We start from the raw sequence: 25,662 nt of genomic DNA on the forward strand, positions 1-25,662 counted from the left end.
GTTACTAGGACCACCTTGAGAGTCACTCTAGTTCTGTCTCGCAAAGTAACTGTGGAGAGAGCTCTGTTTCTGGCGTCTCTTTAACACTTCCCTAAAATGGTACAAGACTTTGTCACTGTACATATTTCTCACCTTCTTTACCACAGGCTTGGCACTAGGAGCTTTCTTTGGAGCCATGGTAGCTTATTTAGTACTTGCAAGCACTAAGATGAGTGGAATACATGTATTATGAAATATTTCGTAGGAGCACTTGAGGGGACCTTCACTCACTGGTAAACAATGCCAGACTGGCTGGGTAGGGAGGCCTCCCCTGCTCACACCTTGCGTAAGCGTCCTGGACGAACTACTATTCGCGAGCCAACCTATGAAAAGCGAGTCCATGTTTATACGAAAATACCCCTATGATTGGCGAAATTTACGATTGCCGAGAACTACGAAAAGCGAGGGACCACTGTATCTCTTATCTTTAGTAGGGAGTGTTTTTATTTATTTAGGAACACTGCTTGGGTGTTTGTTATTAATTCTCCATGGATATTCTGGGTATGTATGAATGCTCTTAATGTTTATACTACATTTAACCTGGAACAATTCTTATTGTTGTTTCATGCCCCAAGTTGGTAGTGAGGGTCACGCTAGGTATGTTAAAGAGCTGATCTACACTTGAAATCTTTCTTTCTTAAACAAAAGTACGTAATGCTATTATAGATAAGATTAGTGAGTGAGTTTAACTTAAGCTTACAGGGTGTTTCCAATGTCCATAAGAGTGGGAAACAATCCCTGTCCCATGACAAAATACCTCCTCAATGAGGGAAGCTCCCACCTGCCCAGCAATGGAAAGATCAAGGGCAGAAATGGGATCTCCAGATTCACAGGGAATAGGTGACCTGCAGAAATCACTGGGGCCCTTGTGAATCTTGAGCACCTAATGAGGAAGGCTGTGGCTGGCAGGCATAGCAGAGTGCAACACTGAGAAAGCCACACGGTCACCAGCTACTTTTTCAACTGAAGAGCTATCTGCAACAGTATCAGCCACCAATGAAACAGATAAGAATTCCAGGGCCCATAAGACCCACTAGACCCCACAGGACACAAACCCCAAGGAAGCAGGGGTGTGTGCCTTCTTGACTGATACTGGTGCCCATTTACCGAGATAAGTGCATCGTGCCAACAGCACATGAAGGGGCATCTCATGACACCTCACAAAAATAGAGCCATCCCACACTAAATCATCACAATGACCAAAATGTATAAAAGAGCTTGTTCTATTTAATACAAAAAACCTAGAAGAGCAGAAAGGACTGGAACAAATTTTGAAGACAGCCAGAGAGGTCCCTAAGGGGGCCCAGCATCAGTGGAGAAAAGAAATTGGTATGTACAGCACTGCAAACAAATGACAGTAGGGACTCTGTACTGTTACACTCCCAGTTGATTATGGTCACTTCAAGTGAGCAATTGGCAGGTGATTTGAAGCAAAAGGTGAGAATAAGAGTGAATAAGGTGTGCCATTCTAAGACATAATAATCTTTTTGGGGCCCCCAAAAAAGATTATGATATCAATAAAACATTACCCACAGCTCTTACCTGTCTATTTGTAACTGAGCTTGAAAGAGGTGGTCCACATGAGTTGTGATGTCTACTCCATACATCTGACGCTCTGGTGAAACTTGCTTTTCAAATTTCATCTGAAACATTAAACTACAAGTGAATTAAAATTCTAATGAGTGTCTGATGCCAAAAAAAGTTATTTTGATAACTTTGCAAGGCAATCAATGTTTCAGATGAAAGCTATCATTATATTAATGGAATACAATATTGACAAGTATATAAGTAAACACATGTTCAACATTTGGGTATTTACCATCAAAACATTTCAACAATAAAGTTATGCAACCACTGCACATGTCTTATAGATGAAAATTATTACAAAATACCACACATGGTACATGCTTGATTATTTTTTTTTTTCAACAAACTGGCTGTATCCCACCAAAGCAGGCTGGCTCAAAAAGAAAAACAAAAGTTTCTCTTTTTAAATTTAGTAATTTATACAGGAGAAGGGGTTACTAGCCCCTTGCTCCCAGCATTTTAGTCGCCTCTTACAACACGCATGGCTTATGGACGAAGAATTCTGTTCCATTTCCCCATGGAGATAAGAGGAAATAAACAAGAACAAGAACTAGAAAGAAAATAGAGGAAAACCCAGAGGGGTGTGTATATATATATGCTTGTACATGTATGTGTAGTGTGACTTAAGTATAAGTAGAAGTAGCAAGACATACCTGAAATCTTGCATGTTTATGAGACAGAAAAAAGACACCAGCAATCCTACCATCATGTAAAACAATTACAGGTTTCCATTTTACAAAAGACAAAAGAGAGTGCAAAAATTATAGGGGGATAAGTCTGTTGAGTATACCTGGTAAAGTGTATGGTAGAGTTATTACTGAAAGAATTAAGAGTAAGACAGAGAATAGGATAGCAGATGAACAAGGAGGCTTTAGGAAAGGTAGGGGGTGTGTGGACCAGGTGTTTACAGTGAAACATATAAGTGAACAGTATTTAGATAAGGCTAAAAAGGTCTTTGTGGCATTTATGGATTTGGAAAAGGCGTATGACAGGGTGGATAGGGGGGCAATGTGGCAGATGTTGCAGGTGTATGGTGTAGGAGGTAGGTTACTGAAAGCAGTGAAGAGTTTTTACGAGGATAGTGAGGCTCAAGTTAGAGTATGTAGGAAAGAGGGAAATTATTTCCCAGTAAAAGTAGGCCTTAGACAAGGATGTATGATGTCACCGTGGTTGTTTAATATATTTATAGATGGGGTTGTAAGAGAAGTAAATGCGAGGGTCTTGGCAAGAGGCGTGGAGTTAAAAGATAAAGAACCACACATAAAGTGGGAGTTGTCACAGTTGCTCTTTGCTGATGACACTGTGCTCTTGGGAGATTCTGAACAGAAGTTGCAGAGATTGGTGGATGAATTTGGTAGGGTGTGCAAAAGAAGAAAATTAAAAGTGAATACAGGAAAGAGTAAGGTTATGAGGATAACAAAAAGATTAAGTGATGAAAGATTGGATATCAGATTGGAGGGAGAGAGTATGGAAGAGGTGAATGTATTCAGATATTTGGCAGTGGACATGTCAGCAGATGGGTCTATGAAAGATGAGGTGAATCATAGAATTGATGAGGGGAAAAGGGTGAGTGGTGCACTTAGGAGTCTGTGGAGACAAAGAACTTTGTCCTTGGAGGCAAAGAGGGGAATGTATGAGAGTATAGTTTTACCAACGCTCTTATATGGGTGTGAAGCATGGGTGATGAATGTTGCAGCGAGGAGAAGGCTGGAGGCAGTGGAGATGTCATGTCTGAGGGCAATGTGTGGTGTGAATATAATGCAGTGAATTTGTAGTTTGGAAGTTAGGAGGAGGTGTGGGATTACCAAAACTGTTGTCCAGAGGGCTGAGGAAGGGTTGTTGAGGTGGTTCGGACATGTAGAGAGAATGGAGCAAAACAGAGTGACTTCAAGAGTGTATCAGTCTGTAGTGGAAGGAAGGCGGGGTAGGGGTCGGCCTAGGAAAGGTTGGAGGGAGGGGGTAAAGGAGGTTTTGTGTGCGAGGGGCTTGGACTTCCAGCAGGCATGCATGAGCGTGTTTGATAGGAGTGAATGGAGACAAATGGTTTTTAATACTTGACGTGCTGTTGGAGTGTGAGCAAAGTAACATTTATGAAGGGGTTCAGTGAAACCGGCAGGCCGGACTTGAGTCCTGGAGATGGGAAGTACAGTGCCTGCACTCTGAAGGAGGGGTGTTAATGTTGCAGTTTAAAAACTGTAGTGTAAAGCACCCTTCTGGCAAGACAGTGATGGAGTGAATGATGGTGAAAGTTTTTCTTTTTCGGGCCACCCTGCCTTGGTGGGAATCGGCCAGTGTGATAATAATAAAATAATTTTACACTCATTTGGTAGGATGGTAGTACCTCCCTGGGCAGCTGCTGTCTACCAACCTACTACCTACAATGCTTGATTATATACAAGTAATTTAAATCCTGTAACCTACTGCAAGTTATATTCATGAAGGACTGTAGTGAATGTGAATACAGTGGACCCCCGCTTTACGATCAGCTCCCAATGCGACCAGTTATGTAAGTGTATTTATGTAAGTGCATTTGTACGTGTATGTTTGGGGTCTGAAATGGACTAATCTAATTCACAGTATTCCTTATGGGAACAAATTCGTTCAGTAATGGCACCTGAACATACTTTTGGAATGAAATAATATCGTAAGCCGGGGTCCACTGTACATGCATCAGATTTGTAAATATTGTTGAGTATGCAAGGTATTTTATATAAACAAGGTTATCTTTCAAAATGTAAAAATTGTATGAAAGTCGAATTGTAAATTTGTGTATTACAACTGTGAGTCACACTTCAACTATTAATATCTAGTGGGGCAAAAATTATTTATGAAATGTTAGAAGAACAGTCAATTCACTAAAAGTTACGAGGTTATTGATCATTATATGGGAGAGTGGTTAGTAGAGCTCCTCCACACGAGTCTCTATAAAGAGTAACTGCCAGTGTCTCTTCACTACTATTAATCTGCATTTACTACAGGTCATCTCAATGAATGAAAACTTAGCCACTCTTTCCATGATTACTGATAAATAGAATCCAAAAGACCAATATACATATAGGGAATCTTTAATTAAACCAGGTAACATTAAAGGTAGTAAAGTGCACACAGTTTACTATCTGCAAATTCAAAAAGGTAAATACAGTGGAACTCTGGATTTCATACATAATCCGTTCCAGAAGGTCAGTCTAAATCTGAAACGTAGGAAAACCGAAGTAATATTTCCCATAAGAAATAATGTAAATACGATTAATCTGTTCCAAACACCCAAAAATACTAAAAAAAAAAAATACATTTTTTAAGGACTAACTATAGTTTTGCATAGAGAAAACAATGAGAAATAAATATAAAGCACTAATGAAATGGATAAATGAACATTTAAATCACTATTACATACCTATATTGAAGACTCTTGTTGGCATATGATCCACACCAACAACAACTTCTCCACATCTTCGATTGTTTGTGATCTCTGTTTTCTTAACCCCTTTCGCAACTTTAGCTTCCTTGATTTCTACTTTCTTTGCCAGGGCAAGCTCGGCTAAATGTACACCACTTTCATATTTTTCTACAACTTCTTTCTTGGATTCTATTGTGTTTCTCACCTTCTTTACCAAAGGGCTGGCACTAGGAATTTTCTTTGGGCCCATGGTGGCTTATTTCACAATAGCACTCAATAGTTAAGCGAAGTAATGCTCACTTGACCAGTGACAGAGCCAGACTGAGACACTCACGCATGAGTAGCGGCGTCCTGGGCAGGCGGACGCATCTGATATGTATGATTTCTGGGTGGAAGTACGAAATCCAAACCAAAATTTCGCCCCCAAAAAAGTGATCTAAATCTGAAACATACGATATTCGGTGCGTACGAAATCTGGAGTTCCACTGTATTGTAAATATGCACAGCACTACTTCAAAGCCACATTAGGGAAAAATAACAAAGGATCAGGTGAAAACATATGAAATGAGAAGAAATACTCACATATATAGACAGGGATGAATACAATGAACTTAATAGAAAGTTCCACTGTGCTTTTATATCATCAAGGACCAGTACCAGAGATGGAAAGAAGGAACTATCAAGTAGTGAGATGACTTACAAAAATGTTAAGGGTGGCCCGGTGGCCTGGTGGCTAAAGCTCCCGCTTCACACACGGAGGGCCCGGGTTCGATTCCCGGCGGGTGGAAACATTCGACACGTTTCCTTACACCTGTTGTCCTGTTCACCTAGCAGCAAATAGGTACCTGGGTGTTAGTCGACTGGTGTGGGTCGCATCCTGGGGGACAAGATTAAGGACCCCAATGGAAATAAGTTAGACAGTCCTCGATGACGCACTGACTTTCTTGGGTTATCCTGGGTGGCTAACCCTCCGGGGTTAAAAATCCGAACGAAATCTTATCTTATCTCTTATCTCTTGCTGGAACCTGACACATCAAAGGCACCAGGCTCTGGTGGCCTGGTGGCTAAAGCTCTCGCTTCACATGGCGAGGGTCTGGGTTCGATTCCCAGCCAGGATAGAAACACTGGGCGTGTTTCTTTACACCTGCTGTCTATGTTCACTCATCAGTAAATAGGTACCTGGGTCTTAGTCGATTGGTGTGGGTCGTATCCTGGGACACTGACCTAATTTGCCCAAAATGCTCAGCATAACAAACAGCTTTCTATATAGTAGTATGTCATTGATGTCAGCTAGGCCTGTATACCATGTACATGTACTTGTAGTAAATAAAGATATTTTTTTTTTTTTAACAAGTCGGCCATCTCCCACTGAGGCAGGGTGACCCAAAAAGAAAGAAAATCCCCAAAAAGAAAATACTTTCATCATCATTCAACACTTTCACCTCACTCACACATAATCACTGTTTTTGCAGAGGTCCTCAGAACACAACAGTTTAGAAGCATAAACGTATAAAGATACACAACATATCCCTCTAAAATGCCAATATCCTGAACCCCTCCTTTAGAGTGCAGGCATTGTACTTCCCATTTCCAGGCCTCAAGTCCAGCTATACAAAAATAACCGGTTTTCCTGAATCCCTTCACTAAATATTACCCTGCTCACACTCCAACAGATCGTCAGGTCCCAAATACCACTCGTCTCCATTCACTCCTATCGAACACGCTCATGCATGCCTGTTCGAAGTCCAATCCCCCTCGCCCACAAAACCTCCCTTACCCTTTCTTTCCAACCTTTTCGAGGACGACCCCTACCCCGCCTTCCTTCCCCTGCAGGTTTATACGCTCTCCATGTCATTCTACTTTGATCCATTCTCTCTAAATGACCAAACCACCTCAACAACCCCTCTTCTGCCCTCTGACTAATACTTTTATTAACTCCACACCTCCTAATTTCCACAATCCGAATTTACTGCATAATATTTACACCACACATTGCCTTTAGACAGGACATCTCCACTGCCTCCAACCGCCTCTTCGCTGCTGCATTCACAACCCAAGCTTCACAGCCATATAAGAGTGTTGGTACTACTATCCTTTCATACATTCCCTTCTTTGCCTCCATAGATAACGTTTTTTGTCTCCGCATATACCTCAACGCACCACTCACCTTTTTTCCTTCATCAATTCTATGATTAACCTCATCCTTCATAAATTATTATTATATATTATTATAAAACCTGATGAAATATCACTAATCCCAAAAGAATTAGCCGAGGTACTATTCAAACTTCTCATGAAAATGTTCAATAAATCATCAGGGACAAGTAAATATCAAGATGACTGAAATGTAGCAATTATACTAATACTGTATTATACAAGAGAGAGACAATAAGCCCTGGATTACAGATTCATATTTATAATAAGTGTGCCAAGCAAGCAAGCTATTAGAGAAGGTTACAAGAAGACTGGTCAAGCATCCAGGAACACAAAATATTCACAGAACAATATCATGGGTTTAGGAATAGCATGCCAAGCCCCACAAACCTCAGAGAGACAGAAGACTGGCCAAGATCAAGTAGGTGAGAAAAGGATGAGAAGACTGTAAGAAGGCCCTTCTGTGCCACACAGAAGGCTTCTTGACAAACTGAAGAAAGAGGCTGAGAAGGAAAACTAACATAACTCATGGAATAACTGAATGACTGGATACAAAGAATGACAGTGATATAAGAAATATTAAGATGGGAAGGTGGAGTAACAATAAATAACAAAAAAAAAAAGGCTGGCCAAAACCCTCACTCCCTTTCTTGGTACTTTTTCTCCTGCCCATCTTCGTCATTCTCAAGTCTTCATTGAACGGGTTCGCTCTCTCCTGACCTGTAAGATGCTTAGTCTTGATGTTGTCTCTCTTCACCAATGTCTCTCTTGATGATGTCCTTGATTTTCTTAGAGAGAAGGCCAATGAAGGGTTTCCTCATCTCCCTATAACTACTGATGTCTTTCTTGATCTTACCCGCCTTTGTGTGGACTCAAATTCCTTTGCCTTCCAAGGTAAATATTGTTCTCAAACCTTCGGTGTTGCTATGGGTTCTCCTTTTTCTCTTGTTCTTGCTAATCTTTACATGGAATACTTTGAGACTGTTCTTCTTCCTACTACTGATGTGCATCCTTCACTCTGGCTCTGCTATATAGATGACATCTTTGCTCTGTGGCCTCATGACTCTAGTCTCTTCCAACCATTTCTTGATGCTCTTAATAACCTTGCCCCTTACATTAAGTTTAAAGCTTCCTTTCCTTGATGTCCATGTCCACTGCTCAGATACAGGTGTTGCCTTTTCCGTTTACCGCAAGCCTATGCACAGTGGCATGTACATTCACTACTTTTCTTAACATGCCTCCTCTGTCAAGAAAAGTGTTCTTATCTCCCTCTTTCTGTGCTCTCTGCATTTGTGATCCTCAGTTCCTTGAATCAGAAATTTCCACTCTATAATTTATTTTCCAGTCTTGGCTACCCCTCCCATTTCAGAGAGACTGCCTTCTCATGTGCTAAATGGAATTTCTTCTCTCCCAAACTCACTATTCCTGAGAACTCTTCTGTCCTCTGCCTTCCCTACATTTCTGGATTTCTAATCTCAACAACTCTCTCCGTTCCTTAGACATCAAACTTACTTTCTGCCAGACTAACACTCTTTGCACTAATCTAGTTCATACCTCTCCTCCCTCTATAGATGCTCCTGGTGTCTACTCTATTTCTTGTTCCTCCTGTCCTCTTCAGTACTTTGGAGAAACTGGCTGATCTCTTTCTGACAGACTTAGGGAGCACAAAAGTAGTGTTAGGCTTGCCGACATCAACAATGCTCTTTTCTGTCACATCAGAGATCAGTCATTCTATTGACTGGTCTTCTGCTAAAACTGTCTACCCTACTCCCGACTTTTACAGTCGCCGTCTGGTTGAATCCTCCCTTATACACAACTTTCCTTGTATGAATCTTACTCCTGGCTTCGTCTCTCCTTTCCCACTACATTGTAAAATGCTCCAAATTTCAGAACACCTGTGACTTAACCTGATTCCTTTTTCTTCTTCTCCCTCTTCCCCTTTTCTCTTTCCTCTTTCTCCTTTGGGTTGTCTTTCTTCTGCCTTGGGTATTTGTTCCTTCATTATTTTTTTCCCCCTCTGTGTTCTTGCTTCTACCCTCTGTGGGCCCCTAGCTCCCTTGCAGTGCTCCTCTTTCTTAGTATTTGACTGGCTCCATCACTACTATCTTCTACCTCCACTACTACTACTACCACCACCTCCTGGCCTATATATACTCCCTCCTTCTCACTTTTTCATTAGTGTGGCTTTGTAAATGGTCCAAGTCAGACCAAAACATCGTCGTAAGCTCCTCTCTTCCATGCGCAGGTTATTTGTGTAAGGTGGAGTACTTCAGATATCAGTACAAGGCCATATATTTTTCCTTGTGTATATAAATGACTTACCAACAGGGGTAAGCTCCTACATATCCTTGTTTGCAGATAAGTTTAGATTTTATTCATAATTTTAACCCAGAGGGTAAGACATCCAGGATAACTCAACAAAGTTAGGATGCAAGAGACAAAGGATAGCAGAATGCTGCAGAACATGAATAAACTATTATTGTTATTCTTTCTTTCAATGTACCGGCCATATCCCTTTGAAGCAGGGTGGCCTAAAAAGAAAAACAAAAGTTTCTCTGCTTAACTTCAGTAATGTATATAGGAGAAGGGGTTACTAGCCCCTTGTTCCTGGCATTTTAGTTGCATCTTACGACACGCCTGGCTTATAGAGGAAGAACTCTGTTCCACTTCCCCATGGAGAAAAGAGGAAATAAACAAGAACAAGAACTAATAAGAAAATAGAAGAAAACCCAGAAGGGTGTGTATATATATGCTTGTACATACATGTGTAGTGTGACCTAAGTCTAAGTAGAAGTAGCAAGATGTACCTGAAATCTCGCCTGTTTATGAGATAGAAGAAAGACACCAGCAATCCTACCGTCATGAAAAACAATTATGGGCTTTCATTTTACACTCAACAGTACCTCCCTGGGTGGCTGCTGTCTACCAACCTACTATCTAGGATTATTATTATTACTGTTATTAAATTCATGGGTAAAGGCTCAACCCTTAGGAATTATAAATCACCTAGTGAATGGGTGGTAATCAGATCTGATCCAAGGAAAGGGAAGGAAGAATAGATCTAATTCCCTGGCTTAAAAGCCCCTCACCAACATCAAGGCATCTAATTTAACAGAAGAGATTATAAAAATGTTCAAATATGCGGTTGCCGGAATATAGCCCTAGGAAAAGCATGGTACCGAAGGAGAAATAAGGAAAGGAACCACCAAGGAAGACCTGGGAAAGCTATTGCCCAAAATCTACTTCCTTAAAAAACATAAAACATCGACAGTACATGGATAGATAACATTAAATTTTTTATACAATTTTTATTTGAAGCCAATACTACCTGAAAGGCTGGGTCTTCCTCATCACTGCTATTCCATACCAAAAATTCAAGAAGATAATCTGGAGATGTCTGAAAATAAGGATAATTTATGAAAAATATTTTAAGTAATGAAACATTAAATATGGCAAATGGACATTAATTCCGAAATTAACTTTCAAGCAAAATAATTAGCAAACAGAAAAACATTTTTTTTAACATGCTGGCTATCTCCCACCAAAGCAGGTGACGTCCCCCACCCAAAAAAAGAGATTTTCACTATCAGTCACACATATCACAGGCCAGGTTGTAGCAGCACCCTCCAAACTTCTTTGAAGGAAAGACAGCCACATTGAGAAGTGCAATGATGGGTTTCTCACATTCCACTGATCCAATCCACAAAAAATTATACTTATGTAAAAAGCATTAGTTTATTCTTTGATGTCACCAAAAGTAAAGTTTTAATTTACTACCACATATACCTACACTCAAATAATAAAAAGAAGACTGCAGCAAATCACCTGATGCACTCTTGACACTAAACCTTATGATACGAAGCTGATTTGCCTGAAATGCACTGCATAATAGCCTTCTCTTGTGCCTACCAATGTTTTTTTCACATAAACTTCATTATTTGTGTACCACAAAGAAATAAATATTTGTATTTGTATCTGACTGCACTTTTTATAGCTTTTAAACTATTCAGTGCTAAACATACACTGTTGTGAAGGCTCTCCTTCCTTCTCACACAGTTTTATAGTACACTATAGGGCTTTGTGTCTTAGTGTCCAAGCACTAGCAGGGTCCCTTTCCTTGTTCTCCCCTCAATCCACACATTCAGCAACATTCCTATCTTGTTTGGCTGTGTTTGACATTCTTATTTATGATGTCACAGTCTGAACAAGCTCTTATTTTCTTCTGACTGCTTCTAACTGTATAGATGGCAGATTTTCTCATGCCAAAAGTTCAGGCAGTTTGCACCATAATCACAACTTTGTAACATAGTATCTTAAATTTCTACTTTTTCAATACCCTCAAAACCCCATGCTTATTCTTCTTGGCACTTCCAGCAACACAAGTATGCCTCTTGGCTGCTATGGTTAAAACCCAGAGACAAGATGGGGTAACAAGGCGCAAAATATTTTCATAAACACATACCAATTAAGGCAAGTGATGCTTCCCGAAAGCAACTGAAGCAATGTGGCTCAGGGATGAAACTGAGCTTCTCCAGATACTTAACCCTCAGGCCTAACTTGGTTGGAAAAAAAAAATCCACAGGATGGACTACCAAGATCTTGCAGATAACTTGATGCTTCCACACTTTTCGGAGCATATTATAAAGGCTTTTTTAAGCACTATGCAAATAAGATGCACTTTTTCCATTGTGTTTAAATAGAATTGTCTTATGTAGTATCACTCTGAAAAGGGGTTTACTATGTTCTCAGATTCTGAATTTTTGGAGACTCTAGGAATGTAAGCCTTGCAAATCTGGGGGTTTAACTGTAATCCTAAACCCCAAGGACAACTACAGTATGCAAAAATCTCTCAAGTACAGCTATAACAGAGATAAATGTATACAATTCTTTATCGCAAATACTACACAAGATAAACATTACGGGAGAATAATTAAGGAATATTACTTACTTTAGTTATTATTTGCAGGATTTTATTATTTTCTAATACGACTTTTACATTTTTATTGGCAGCTTCTATGACAGCTGTGTATTCAATACTATATGACCAGTCAAACCATGTAAGCTGAAAATAAATACAATTGCATTAATGTTCACTCTGATAAAAATGTTAAGTTTTTTTTTTGTATTATTTAATCATCATGAACAAGTGATGCATGTGTGAATCTGTATTTTTTTTTTTTTTTCAACAAGTCGGCCGTCTCCCACCGAGGCAGGGTGACCCAAAAAAGAAAGAAAATCCCCAAAAAGAAAATACTTTCATCATCATTCAACACTTTCACCACACTCACACATTATCACTGTTTTTGCAGAGGTGCTCAGAATACAACAGTTTAGAAGCATATACATATAAAGATACACAACATATCCTTCCAAACTGCCAATATCCCAAACCCCTCCTTTAAAGTGCAGGCATTGTACTTCCCATTTCCAGGACTCAAGTCCGACTATATGAAAATAACCGGTTTCCCTGAATCTCTTCACTAAATATTACCCTGCTCACACTCCAACAGATCGTCAGGTCCCAAGTACCATTCGTCTCCATTCACTCCCTCTATCACGCTCACGCACGCTTGCTGGATCTGTATGTTCAATAATAAAAATTTTGCTACTCAAGAGAAGACAAAAACCTAACTTATGAAGAAGCTACACTTCAGAGGTTCCAACTTACAATCTGAAACACAGTACTTATTATCCTGTAGAAAACAATAGTTCGGTATGTCATCTACTAACAAGTGTGATACAATGACGAAAATCTTATGCAACTTTAGTGTTTGTAACCTGAAACCATTTTTTTTTTCATAGAAACCCATGTTGTAAATCTAGATTTAACAACAATAGCCCATATTTAATTTTATGTGTATATTTTTTACCAATGAAAGTGAAAACAGTATACCATACTGTACTCATTTAAGATAGGCTCCTATATCTTTCTTTTCCTTATCAGACAAAACCTACTTCATGCTGTTTGGAAACAGAGCTTTAAATATCCAATTTAACATACTGATTAATAGATCCCCCATTGCAAGACACACTGAAGGCAAATTTTTAGGTCCACACCTTGACTGCAACCTTAAATTTCAGACCCACATCCAACATATATCCAAGAAAGTATCCAAAACAGTAGGCATACTTTCCAATATATGGTACTATGTGCCCCAAATGGCACTGCTTACATTGTACCACTCTAATCTGCCCTTACCTCACCTATGGTATTTGTACTTGGGGATCAACAACGACCAGTCACCTTAAACCATTAACAACCCAACAAAAAGCTGCTGTGCAGATGATTACCAACTCCTGCACCAGACAACACACCCTACTGCTCTTCAAGAGCTTGAACTTACTTAATATATAAAATATACACTCATATTATTGTGGCTACTATATATACAGAACATTAAACTCTAATATAAATCCTCCGCTCAAACTTCTCTTTGATAGCTACAACAGAACACACAGGCATAATGCAAGGCACAAAACACTCTCTGACAACCCTCATGTCTGTCTCACACTATGCAAAAACGTAATACATATAAAGAGCCCTAAGATCTGGAATTCACTGCCCGAACCAGCAAAAGGTCCCCTGCCTGCAAATCAATTTAGGGCTATACATAAAAATTATGTCATCTCCAAAGATTAACCATATATTCAACCACCATTTTCAAAACTACCGTTAAAAAATATCTCCCTAACACACCCCACCTATACTATAACTCATTTCATGCACATATCCAAAACAAAATAAGACTTACTCTCAATATCTATGATTCAACCTAATTTACACTTACACTCACCCAAATGACTGTAAACACAAAATTCCGAATATAGCTATTGCCTAATAAATCTATTAAAACTCCAATATAGGAGCTCTAATAGAAACTGTGTATCATGCCAAGACAAAACCATTCTCACTACTAAATTTCGTCCTCGAAAAGGTTGGAAGGAAGGGGTAAGGGAGGTTCTGTGGGCGAGGGGTTTGGACTTCCAGCAGGCGTGTGTGAGCGTGTTAGATAGGAGTGAATGGAGACGAATGGTATTTGGGACCTGACGATCTGTTGGAGTGTGAGCAGGGTAATATTTAGTGAAGGGATTCAGGGAAACCGGTTATTTTTATATAGCCGGACTTGAGTCCTGGAAATGGGAAGTACAGTGCCTGCACTCTAAAGGAGGGGTTCAGGATATTGGCAGTTTAGAGGGATATGTTGTGTATCTTTATACGTACGTATACGCTTCTAAGCTGTTGTGTTCTGAGTGCCTCTGCAAAAACAGTGATTATATGTGAGTGAGGTGAAAGAGTTGAATGATGATGAAAGTATTTTCTTTTTGGGGATTTTCTTTCTTTTTGGGTCACCCTGCCTCGGTGGGAGACAGCCAACTTGTTAAAAAAAAAAAAAATTGAACTACCTCACTATTGTAAATCTATTTAATCCCTACAGTTACCTAACTTTAATATCAGTATGCTCCATAACCTGTGTCAATATAGAGTAAGAATTAGTTTTAGTCTGCCCGAAATGTCTAGGCATCCTAGTGGCCTTCTTTGTAATTCATACTGTATAATTCATATTTTATATGTGAACCACAAATTGTAATTAACCCGGTCCAAACGTATATATACGTTTTTACCGCTAGTGCCCCAAACGTATATTTACATTTTATGTGTCCTACATTTAACATTGCCACGATAAGCCTGAGTCACCTAAACATGTGAGAATGGGTGTAAGCACTCATTGTGCACCATATTAAAATAATTGGGGATGCATGGGTACCATAAGCTCTTTTTTCCTATTAAAAAACAACAATGTTTTTTTTTCTCAAAAAAGTTGGGGCAGTACGGTAGTGAACGTATATATACATTTGGACCGTTTACGGGTTAATATTCTATAATATGTAAACCCCACATTGCAATCTTTACAGAGAAATAAACATTTCAATTTCAACACCAACACTATGCTCAATCATTCAACCAGTTTGAAACGACTCAAAAAATCCCGAAACATTTACGACTGCTGGATCAATTTAAAACATTATGCATACTTAAAAATGTACTGTTGTAGCACTGTAAACTGTACTAATTGTAATACTGTTATTTATTTTGTGCTACCTCACTAATATAAATCATATTAATTAAAAAATTATTTGGCTACCTCACTTTAGTAATAAGGTGAAGTAATGAATAATTAATATATAGCACCCTGTAACCCATGTCTAGTTTTAAGTAGTCTGTAAGCATTAGTATTAGTCTGCCCGAAATGTCCCAGCATGGTAGTGGCTTTCTTTGTACTTTTTTTTTCTTAACACGTTGACCATCTCCCACTGAGGTAGAGTGACCCAAAAAAAGAAAGAAACATTTTCACCATCATTCACACATAATCACTGTCTTTTCAAAGGCCCTCAGTTACGACAGTTCAGATGTCACTCCAAACAGCAAATATCCAAAACCCCTCCTTTAAAGTGCAAGCACTCTACTTCCCACCTCCAGGACTCAAGTCCAGCTAAATGGTTTCTCTGAATCCCTTCACAAAATACAGTGGACCCTCACTTAACGATCACCTCCCAATGCGACCAATTATGTAAGTGTATTTATGTAAGTGCGTTTGTACGTGTATGTTTGGGGGTCTGAAATGGACTAATCTACTTCACAATATTCCTTATGGGAACAAATTCGGTCAGTATTGGCACCTGAACATACTTCTGGAATGAAAAAATATCGTTAACCGGGGGTCCACTGTATTACCCTGCCCACACTCTAACAGCTTTATAAAATGTAAATAAATTACACATTGTTACCTTCGCCAAGAAATAAATTTCTGCTTGTTTTTACCTGAGGCTTACCGAAATGTTATTCTTTTCTTAATTCACAAAATTACTGCCACCCTGTCAACCACTATCTCATTCATTAATTCATTTGCTTTCTTTTACCCAATGATGCAGTTCTCCATATACTCCATCTGCCTCTTACTCTTATTCTAAATTTAAAATAAAATATTAACTACTGTACTGTGTAAAATACTGAATTAATAACATACAATATATTATTAACAGTATAATCTCACATTACTTCTGCCAATGAAGTTTTGCCAGGCTTGATCAGAAGTGACATGGAATAAAGCTGCAGCTCGGTGAGTATCGTAACCACCATATAACTCCAGAGTACCAATGAAGGGTTGCTCCTGCTTGTAATCCACTTCAAGGAGGAATGCTGCAACTGCTTGTCCCACAGTGCTACTCATCTATAAACCAACAAATGCCTAGGTGTTATGGTCCTTGTACTCCACACAACCGGAGCAAACTAATACACAGAAAACAGCACTGATAATCACATTTTATTTGGACTTTTTACAAATTCATATATTTTATTTTAAATTCACAATTATAAAATTCAGATTTTTATTCAAATACGAGAATTTTTTTAAAATTTTGATTAAGAATCTAGATATGATGAAAAAATGCAGCAATTTTAGTTAACAACATGCTTTAAAAAAATTTAAATGGTCAATGTATATGAAACAAAATTACATATAAATCCAACTATGACTATTATCTATGTTAGGATACTAAAACACCAAAATTAAACATAATTATTCACTCACTCTCAGGCTAAAGGAGGAAAATGAATTGGGAAACACCTTCATTGAATGGCAACTAGGTTGTAGTAAGTACATGGTAATTAGTAAACCTGCTTCTAATTATATGACAACACTCATATTTGTTAACAATGAATTCATAACACCACCAACTAGGCTTTATAAACTTGAAGTTGCAACAATCATTTACTTGAGGAAATAATAAGACCAAGGCAAGAGTCCGTCATGTATATATGTACAGTATTAATGTGTAGAATGTACGAGGGACCAAGACATGGTGAAACTATTTAAGATAAAGAGCAACCCTCCCTTTCTACTCCATTTCTCTTCCCTCTAACTCCACCCTTCCTAACTCTTTCACTCTCTTTACATATGTAAATGAGACATGGCCTTTCCCTTCCTTAGGAAATTTGCCAAAAAACAAAAATTTTCACCACTCTGAGGCCTATTTCAGGCCATTCCCAATCTGAAACTAATCCAGATTAACTCTATTTCACTAGTATATCTTCTGGTCTATCAAATGACACCAAGAAACTGCCAATGATACCATAAAACCACCCTAGAAAACACCTCAAAGTTGCTATTTTAACCCAAACACAAAAGTGAGAGGTTAGCTGCTACCATCATGCACTGCACGAGGCAGGAATTTTTTAGACACTGTGCGCATCTACTTGCATAGACCCATTCTCTCATGTCTAAACTAAAATACCACTCACAGCATATTTGAGGGCACTATTATTAAGGCATATATAGAGATCCTCCCCAACTTATGTCCGAGTTCTGTTCCGACTGACCGGTCGGATCTTTAAATGGATTTATGTCAGAATTATGTTAGCATGGTATGTAAAAGTCGTATACTTGTACAACATTCCTTTAACCTAATAAATTTTTGTCACGATTATCTCTTTTTTTTTATCAACCTGCTTTATTATCTCAAGTTTCATTACTCAAAACTTGATGTTCCTTACTTGTAGTATCATTCATAGGCTTCAAAAATAAAAATGCTGTAAGGAATGTAGACTAAGCTAGGCCTATGAATTTTCTTGTTGCTCATTATTTCAACATTGTTTGTTACCTTCTTAGTCTTTTTATTATTTTAACACACACACTGTACAGTAAGTATAAAGCCTCTCCTCACTTAGCGACGTACTTATTTACCGACGACTCGGACTTATGATGGGCTCTCTGACCAGTATGCATATCTAAATAATGTATATTAGAGCTGATTTCATCTACTCTGTTTATTACAATATACAGTACACTACTGTATAAACACAGAAAAATACTAAAAATGTTATAAATGGTGCAAAGGTGACATTAAAACAATATCAAAGATGGTCGACACAAACCCACTATCATTACAGTATGCTCCTTGCTTAGCAACAAATTCATTTACTGACGTGGTCTTAGAAACGGAGCTCTGTTGTTAAGTAAGGAGAGGCTGTATTTATCATTCTTTACTTTCTATTTTATCATTTTAAAAATACCATTTTTTAGTTTCTAATTTAAAGTGTATTTTTTTAGTCTTATGTGCGGATGGATGTAAGGTGCATAATAATATAATATTTTTATTTCTACAAGTACATGTACAAGGTATACAGGCCTACCTGATACCAATGACAAGCCGCAAATTAGGTCAGTTTTGTCCCAGAATGTGACCCACACCAGTCGATTAACACCCAGGTACCCATTTCATATTGATGGGTGAACATTGACAACTGGTGTAAGGAAACACACCCAATGTTTCAACCTTTGATGGGAATTGATCCCAGACCCTCACCATGTGAAGCAAGAGCTTTTGTAGTATGTCACTGATGTCAGGGAAGATCTGTATAAGTAAGCACCACTGGCCTGAAAAATGTGTACAGTTGTACCTTGACTTATGAGTTTAATTTGCTCTGTGACCGAGCTCATAACTCAATATGCTTGTATATCAAATCAATTTTCCTCACTGAAATTAACTGAAATGCCATTAATCCGTTCCAGCCCAAAAAAAACCACCCCAGGGGCAGGAGAAAATACTTCAATATAACACTAATATCAACTCTACGGCTTATTTATCTATCAGAATTGATCCAATATGACATAATAAACACTACAAGTAACACAGAAACATGATATGTACTCTAGAATGAATAAAATAGTCCATAATATGGCAAATGTCCAGAACTCAGTCTGAGCATATAAAATCATTACTGCTCCTTCCTATAATGTGTTCTTTGGTCCTGGGTAAGAGAAAATGCAGTTTTTGAGAGGCTAACTGCACTAGATCACTAGTGCAAGATAAGATAAGATAAGATAAGATAAGATTTCGTTCGGATTTTTAACCCCAGAGGGTTAGCCACCCAGGATAACCCAAGAAAGTCAGTGCGTCATCGAGGACTGTCTAACTTATTTCCATTGGGGTCCTTAATCTTGTCCCCCAGGATGCGACCCACATCAGTCGACTAACACCCAGGTACCTATTTGCTGCTAGGTGAACAGGACAACAGGTGTAAGGAAACGTGTCGAAATGTTTCCACCCGCCGGGAATCGAAACCGGGCCCTCCGTGTGTGAAGCGGGAGCTTTAGCCACCGGGCCACTAGGGAAGTGGACCAATCCCGGAGGTACTGCAATACCGGGCCGATCCGCGGCAAAGGTGGAGCAAGCCCCTAGCACTGCAGTGATGTATGAATATCTCGGAAGTAAGTTATTGCCTTATTTCATGAAGCCCACCATTTATTATTGAAGTAAATGCAATAATATTGACAGGAATCATAAAAAAGTGATTGTTCTACAATTGGCTTGTGAAATATTGTAAATATTCCAAATATTTTGGGATCTGTTTGGGAGTAAAGGGCAAAATATTTTGCAAATGTCAAAAATTTAGCAACTTTATTTTTTTGTAGAATAACTAAAGATAATTACATGATTACCTCCAGTGAGAACATTGTGCTAGCATTGTTTTATAAGTACCAAGTCCTAAAATCACCTTTTGTTGTGCCATTTAGGCTGGGGTTCTTGCCAAATATCATTTTCAGTAAATACTTTTTTTTCCACTCGTAACTTGGATTTTGGCTCGCAACTCAAAACAAAAAATTGACCGAGCAACGGCTCATAACTAGGAAAACTCGTAAGTTGGTGCACTCATAAGTCAAGGTACCACTGTATATATGGGAGAGAGTGAATGAGCTAAAAGATTCTGTCCCAGGTGATTTGCTTACATTTTATTTAGCATCACCAAGAATTGTAATGTAATAAATTAGTAATTATGATCATTTTATGAGTCAGATACAGACTTTCAAAGAACCTAATGGTCTGGAGACGTCTTTATTTAATTCAACTGTTAATATTAAACTGAAAGCTGGGTTAATTGGAATTCCTTAGGGAGAAATTTGTACACGTATCTCTAAATTCTCCATGGGGAAGTGGAACAGAATTCTTCCTCTGTAAGCCATGCATGTCGTAAGAGGCGACTAAAATGCCAGGAACAAGGGACTAGTAACCCCTTATCCTGTATACATTACTAAAGTTGAAAAGAGAAATATTTGTTTTTCTTTTTGGGCCACCCTGCTTCAGTGGGACATGGCCGGTTTGTTGAAAAAATAAAGAAAGATCTCTAAATTGGCAAATTATTTTTGGAATAGCTTCTTGAACTACAGTCAGATTCTTTGCCAACTGAATAGAAATAGGGGGTAAGATTTTAAATTTTAGCAATTTTTTAAAATTTAACACCTCAGCACATGTTTAGTAAAAATAAGAGATGCCACATTTCAAAATTTAGTGTTTGCTTCTAATGCATGACATGATCATACACAGTACATTTCTAAGATGAGTATATTTTTCTAAAATATATGCAAAAACAATTGTACTTTCCTATTTAGCAATAAAAAAATTTGCAATACATCACTTACCCTAACGACAGCATGATCAGGTTCACTGAAGTCAATGTTGTGCCCAAATTCTATTTCATAGTCATTTAAATGGAAGTGTAATCCAGCAAGTAGATGCAATGGTTCTCTCTCCAAGAGATAAGTTATCAAAAATTTGGACTGGATCACTGTATCAAACATGATATCTGCTTCAACATGGAAGGCATTCTTTGTTTCCTAAAAAAATGGGTTATAAATATATAGATTAATAATTAATTAAACACATGTACTTATCATGGTGAGTTCTACCACTGTTATTTATATCAGTAAAAATGAAGACAGACACTTAAGCAACATATGGGAATCTTTATTAAGAAAATGTTTTGCCACACTGTGTAGTGAAACATTTTTCAAAACCTTTTATCATATCAGTAAAAATGTTTATATTGCATTACATACTGTTGTGATACACTCAGAAAGCTTCAGGAGCAAAAGGACTTGGCAACTACAAGTAAAAGTGGTAACATCATTAAGAATGGGAAATTGAACTAATAAACAGATATGAATAATATTTAGAGTTGCTAAAAGTCAATAATGAGAGGGAGGCTTTGATCTCATGCATTGGGCATGGAGGAATAAAATCAATTAGGAGTAGGGAAAAGTCAGAAGCGAGTGTAGAGGAGATGGGTAGGCTGAAAAGGAGGTAGGATTGTAAAGGACAAAGGCAGAATCAGGAAGCATGGGTTGTGTGTTCAAAGTACAGTATTTGTACCAAAGCACAGAAGTAAGCAATTCTTTGATAAGGGTAAAGAGTTATTTATTGTATTTAGGAATTTAGAAATAGCATAAGATAGGGTGAATAGGGAAATGATATGCCACTTTTTGCAAATGTATAGAGTAGGTGGTATTTTGCTAAAAGCTGTAAAGAGATTTCACGAGACGACTGAGGATTGGTCTATTTTAAGTAGGAAAGAAGGTAAGTATTTTCTAGTAAAGTAGCCCTTAGAGAAGAATGAGTGATGCCACCATAGTTATTTAACCCTTAAACTGTCCAAACGTAGATATACGTTTTTTCAACATTTGAAAGTATGTAAAAAAATGTAGATCTTCTTTTTGTTTTTTTTACATTTGAAAACGTGTAAAAAAACTTTGATCTAAGTTTTTTTTTTTGTTATATTTGAAAATGTGTAAAAAAACGTAGATCTACTTTTGGAGCACTACGCATGTGAACATAGATCTGTTTGGACAGTTTAAGGGTTAATATAATCATTGATGGGGTTGTAAAGTGAAGTGAATCTTGTGGAGTCTGAGATGGTGTGCAAAAGAAGTCACAAGAGAACATAGAAAAGAGAAAGATGAGAACAAGAAGCCTAGCAATGAAAAACTGGAAGCTTGATTTGAATGAAGATGTAGGGAGGAAGGGAATACATTTAGAAACTTTCAAGTGGATGTGTCATCAGATAGATCTAAGAAAGACTAGATAAAAAGGTAGCTGAAGTGTTAAGGAGACAGTGGACAGAATAAAGTTCATAAACAGGTGCAAGAAAGGGAAATTTACACCAGTACTGGAGTGCTGACATATTGTATAGGAAACTGAAGGCAGTGGAGACACTGTGCTTGAGCTCATGTGGTATGAATATTATGCCGAGTATAAGGTGAGCAGAAATTAGAAGACAGTGTGATGGTGTGAAAGATAGTGGCTGCAATAGGGTGTATTAATCTGAGGTGGATGGAAGGTGCAGAGAATGTTCCTGGAAGGGCTGAAGAAAGGTGAATGTTTATAGTGATAGGGACCTGAGCATTCAGCATGCATGCATATAATGTGCTTGATCATAGTGAGGAGGCAAGTGGTTTTAGGATTTGACATGCTATGAACAAAATAACAATTATGAAAAGATTCAGGGAAGCTATTTAGTTGGACTTGGGTTCTGGAGAAAGTAGGTACAGTGCCTGTAATCTGAAGGATGGGTGGAGGTGCTACAGCTTAGTGGATCATTTAAACTTTCATGTTTGAGTGATGGTTAATGTTTCTCTTTTTGAGGAAAGATGCCCTAATTTAGTGGGAAATGGATGATGCATTAGAAGATATACCTATATATTAGTTTTTTTTTTTTCTCTTTTACACAGTGGATGAATACTACTTTCAAATTATTCTAATTCTAATATAGAAACTATGTATTGTGCCAAAACAAAAGCATTCACATTGCTAGACTCACAAACTAGTATTTGTCACTTAGTATTTAGTCACTTAGTATTTAGTCAACTTACTCCACAATTTGTTATAATTTAGGGTTAAGAATTAAGTTTGCCCGAAATGCCTAGCCATGCTAGGTGTTCTAGTGGCCCCCCTCTGTAATTAGTATTTTACTACATGTAAACCACACAATAACCAAAATCTGTAAACCCTGCATTGTAATCCTTATAGAGAATAAACTTTGATTTGATTTGATTTGATATTGATATTTTAATCTTTATTTTTTTTTTTTTTGCCAAAACCAAGTTGCTTATATGTACGTTTGACTCTCGGTTATCGGCTGTAATCCATTCCAGAAGGTCGGTCTAAAACCAAAATGGCTTAAAACCAAAATAATATTTCCCATGAGAATTTATTTAAATACAATTAATCTGTTCCAAACACCCAAAAATATTCAGAGAAAATACATTTTTTTAAAGATTAATTACAGTTTTACATAGATAAAACAATGAGAACTAAAAATAAATAAATGAACATTTAAATCACTATTACATACCTTTATTGAAGACTCTTGTTGGCTTATGGAAGACAGGGAGGAGGAGAGGAAGAAGACTGATTATTGTTTGGAAGGGGAATCCCCCTCCATAAGGACTTCAAGTATCAAAGCCCTCTCTGGGGTTACTTCACTCCCTGCCTGCTACACCCCCTGCATGCCTGCTACACTCTCTGCCTTCCTCCTACACTCCCTGCTACACCCTGCCTCCCTACTACACTCCCTGCCTGCCTGCTACACTCCCTCCCTCCATGCTACACTCCTTGCATGCCTGCTGCACTCCCTGCCTTCCTCCTACACTCCCTGCTACACCCTGCCTCCCTATTACACTCCCTGCCTGCCTGCTAAACTCCCTTTCACAACATTAGCTTCCTTGATGTTTGGATGAATGAGTGTAAGTGTCCTCACTCTCCTAGAGGCACAGCCAGACTGACTCACAAACACGCGAGCGGCTGGCAGGCAGGCGGGTTGACACGTCCCATACGGCCAATAAGTGAAATAACAGCCAATAACCGGAAGCCAAAAAACTGGCTGCTAAGCGTAAAGGCCGATAACCGAGGGTCCACTGTATAAATAATACATACTGTATGTATATACCCAATAATCACAGAGCTGCCTGATAAAAGAGTTACAATCTGCCCTCAGAAAGAAAATGAGTTTTGAGTTGCAATGAAAAATCTTAGATATGATAGGCATTTGTGATTTTATTATGCCAACTTCTCTGTTACCAAGTCATCAGTAAACAGAATTTCTCCGAAGATCAAACAAGAAATTGTGAAAAAATATGATGCAAGAGTTTAAATTAATGTACTGGTGCATGAGTATGGTTTTCCACAATCAGCTAAAAAAAAAAAAATGCTATGAAGGATATTACAGTGGATAACAAGTCTTAGCATGTGAGAAAAAGGCATATAAATTGTTATAGAGATGGAAAGACTGATGTTATTGTGGATGAGAGAAACAGATAAAGGGAGACAGAGTGCCTGCAAGTTATGTCGGTGAGTGTGGAAGTCCAAGGTACAGTAAAAGTTGCACTTCTGGGGTCCAGGAACAAATTGCCATACAACCATGCATACTGGAGTTTGAGTTATGATAGTTTTGAAATATGATACGTCTTCTGGACTGGATTAATGTCAGAGCTCAAAAGACCACTGTAGTTACAGAATTAAACAAAAACTGGCAGTGAATATAGGTGTCTAATATACTAACAACAAAAAATTAAAATCCTGCCCAGTGTTTAATAATATGCTGCACATACCTTATAGATAACTTGACCAAGGTAATTCATATCCAGTTGCGAACTTGAAAAACTCACTGTCAGCTGACAGTCCTTATCATCCCCTTCCATTATCTTCTTCATTATTATTTCAGAAGCTATCTGGGAAAATGGATATGACAAATACAGAATGCTGTGAAGTTTTTAGAAAACAAAATTACTGCAGAATGATATTCATAACCTTTTCATTTACATACCACTGCACTACAGGAATCATTTCATGCAAATTTAAGGCAAGGCAATACTGTATGTGTAATTTTAAAATGTTAATTTGGAAGGCAAATGTGACCATATGTGCAGAATAATTTTTCTTTGCATAATTTTTTTTTAACACGTCGGCTGTTTCCCACCAAGGCAGGATGACCCAAAAAGAAAGAAAAATCCAAAAAGAAAGAAAAAACTTTCATCATCATTCAACACTTTCACCATCACCAATACACAATCACTGTCTTTGCAGAGGCGCTCAGATACGACAGCTTAGACATCCCTCCAAACTGCCAATATCCTTAACCCTTCCTTTAAAGTGCAGGCATTGTACTTCCCACCTCCAGGACTCAAGTCCAGCTAACCGGTTTCCATGAATCCTTTCACAAAATATTACCCTGCTCATACTCCAACAGCTCATCAGGTCCCCAAAACTATTCGTCTCCATTCACTCCAATCTAACACACTCACATGTGCCTGCTGCATATCCAGGCCCCTTGCACACAAAACCTCTTTTACCCCCTCCCTCCATCCTTTCCTAGGACGACCCCATTGTGGAAAATTTTCTAGGGGTGATTACCTTTATGTACCTCAACATTATATACATACAAGTAATCTCATTGGGAGACAACCCTATATTGTTTACCGTAGTCACCCCGTGTAGATATGTGAGAAAACTTCACCACCCCTGGTCACTGGAGGTGGGCCTTCGACCTCACAATCTTATCCACATCTATCCAAGACCAGTATAGATTGGATAGCACCCACAAGTACGGCGCTACTAATTAATTGTGGACTGTATAGATTATATTAGTGTAACTG

At 38.2% G+C, this 25,662-nt stretch overlaps 1 protein-coding gene across 5 annotated transcripts in view; it reads right to left on the reverse strand.

Moving 5' to 3' along the window:
* Positions 1-25,662, reverse strand: part of LOC128697763 (uncharacterized) — a 197,957-nt gene that overhangs the window by 72,018 nt on the left and 100,277 nt on the right. For 4 of the 5 annotated variants that reach the window (XM_053789662.2, XM_053789661.2, XM_070099664.1 and 1 more), the window contains 6 exons: positions 24,619-24,738; positions 20,656-20,850; positions 16,231-16,407; positions 12,126-12,239; positions 10,506-10,574; positions 1,582-1,682 (listed from right to left, as the gene is read on the reverse strand). In XM_053789662.2, the coding sequence (XP_053645637.2) occupies positions 1,582-1,682; positions 10,506-10,574; positions 12,126-12,239; positions 16,231-16,407; positions 20,656-20,850; positions 24,619-24,738 (776 nt within the window). The remainder of the gene's footprint in view (positions 1-1,581; positions 1,683-10,505; positions 10,575-12,125; positions 12,240-16,230; positions 16,408-20,655; positions 20,851-24,618; positions 24,739-25,662) is intronic. The other variant, XM_070099667.1, reaches the window with a different exon arrangement.

This window comes from Cherax quadricarinatus, chromosome 68 (genome assembly GCF_038502225.1).
Source record: "Cherax quadricarinatus isolate ZL_2023a chromosome 68, ASM3850222v1, whole genome shotgun sequence".
NCBI classification, from domain to species: domain Eukaryota; kingdom Metazoa; phylum Arthropoda; class Malacostraca; order Decapoda; family Parastacidae; genus Cherax; species Cherax quadricarinatus.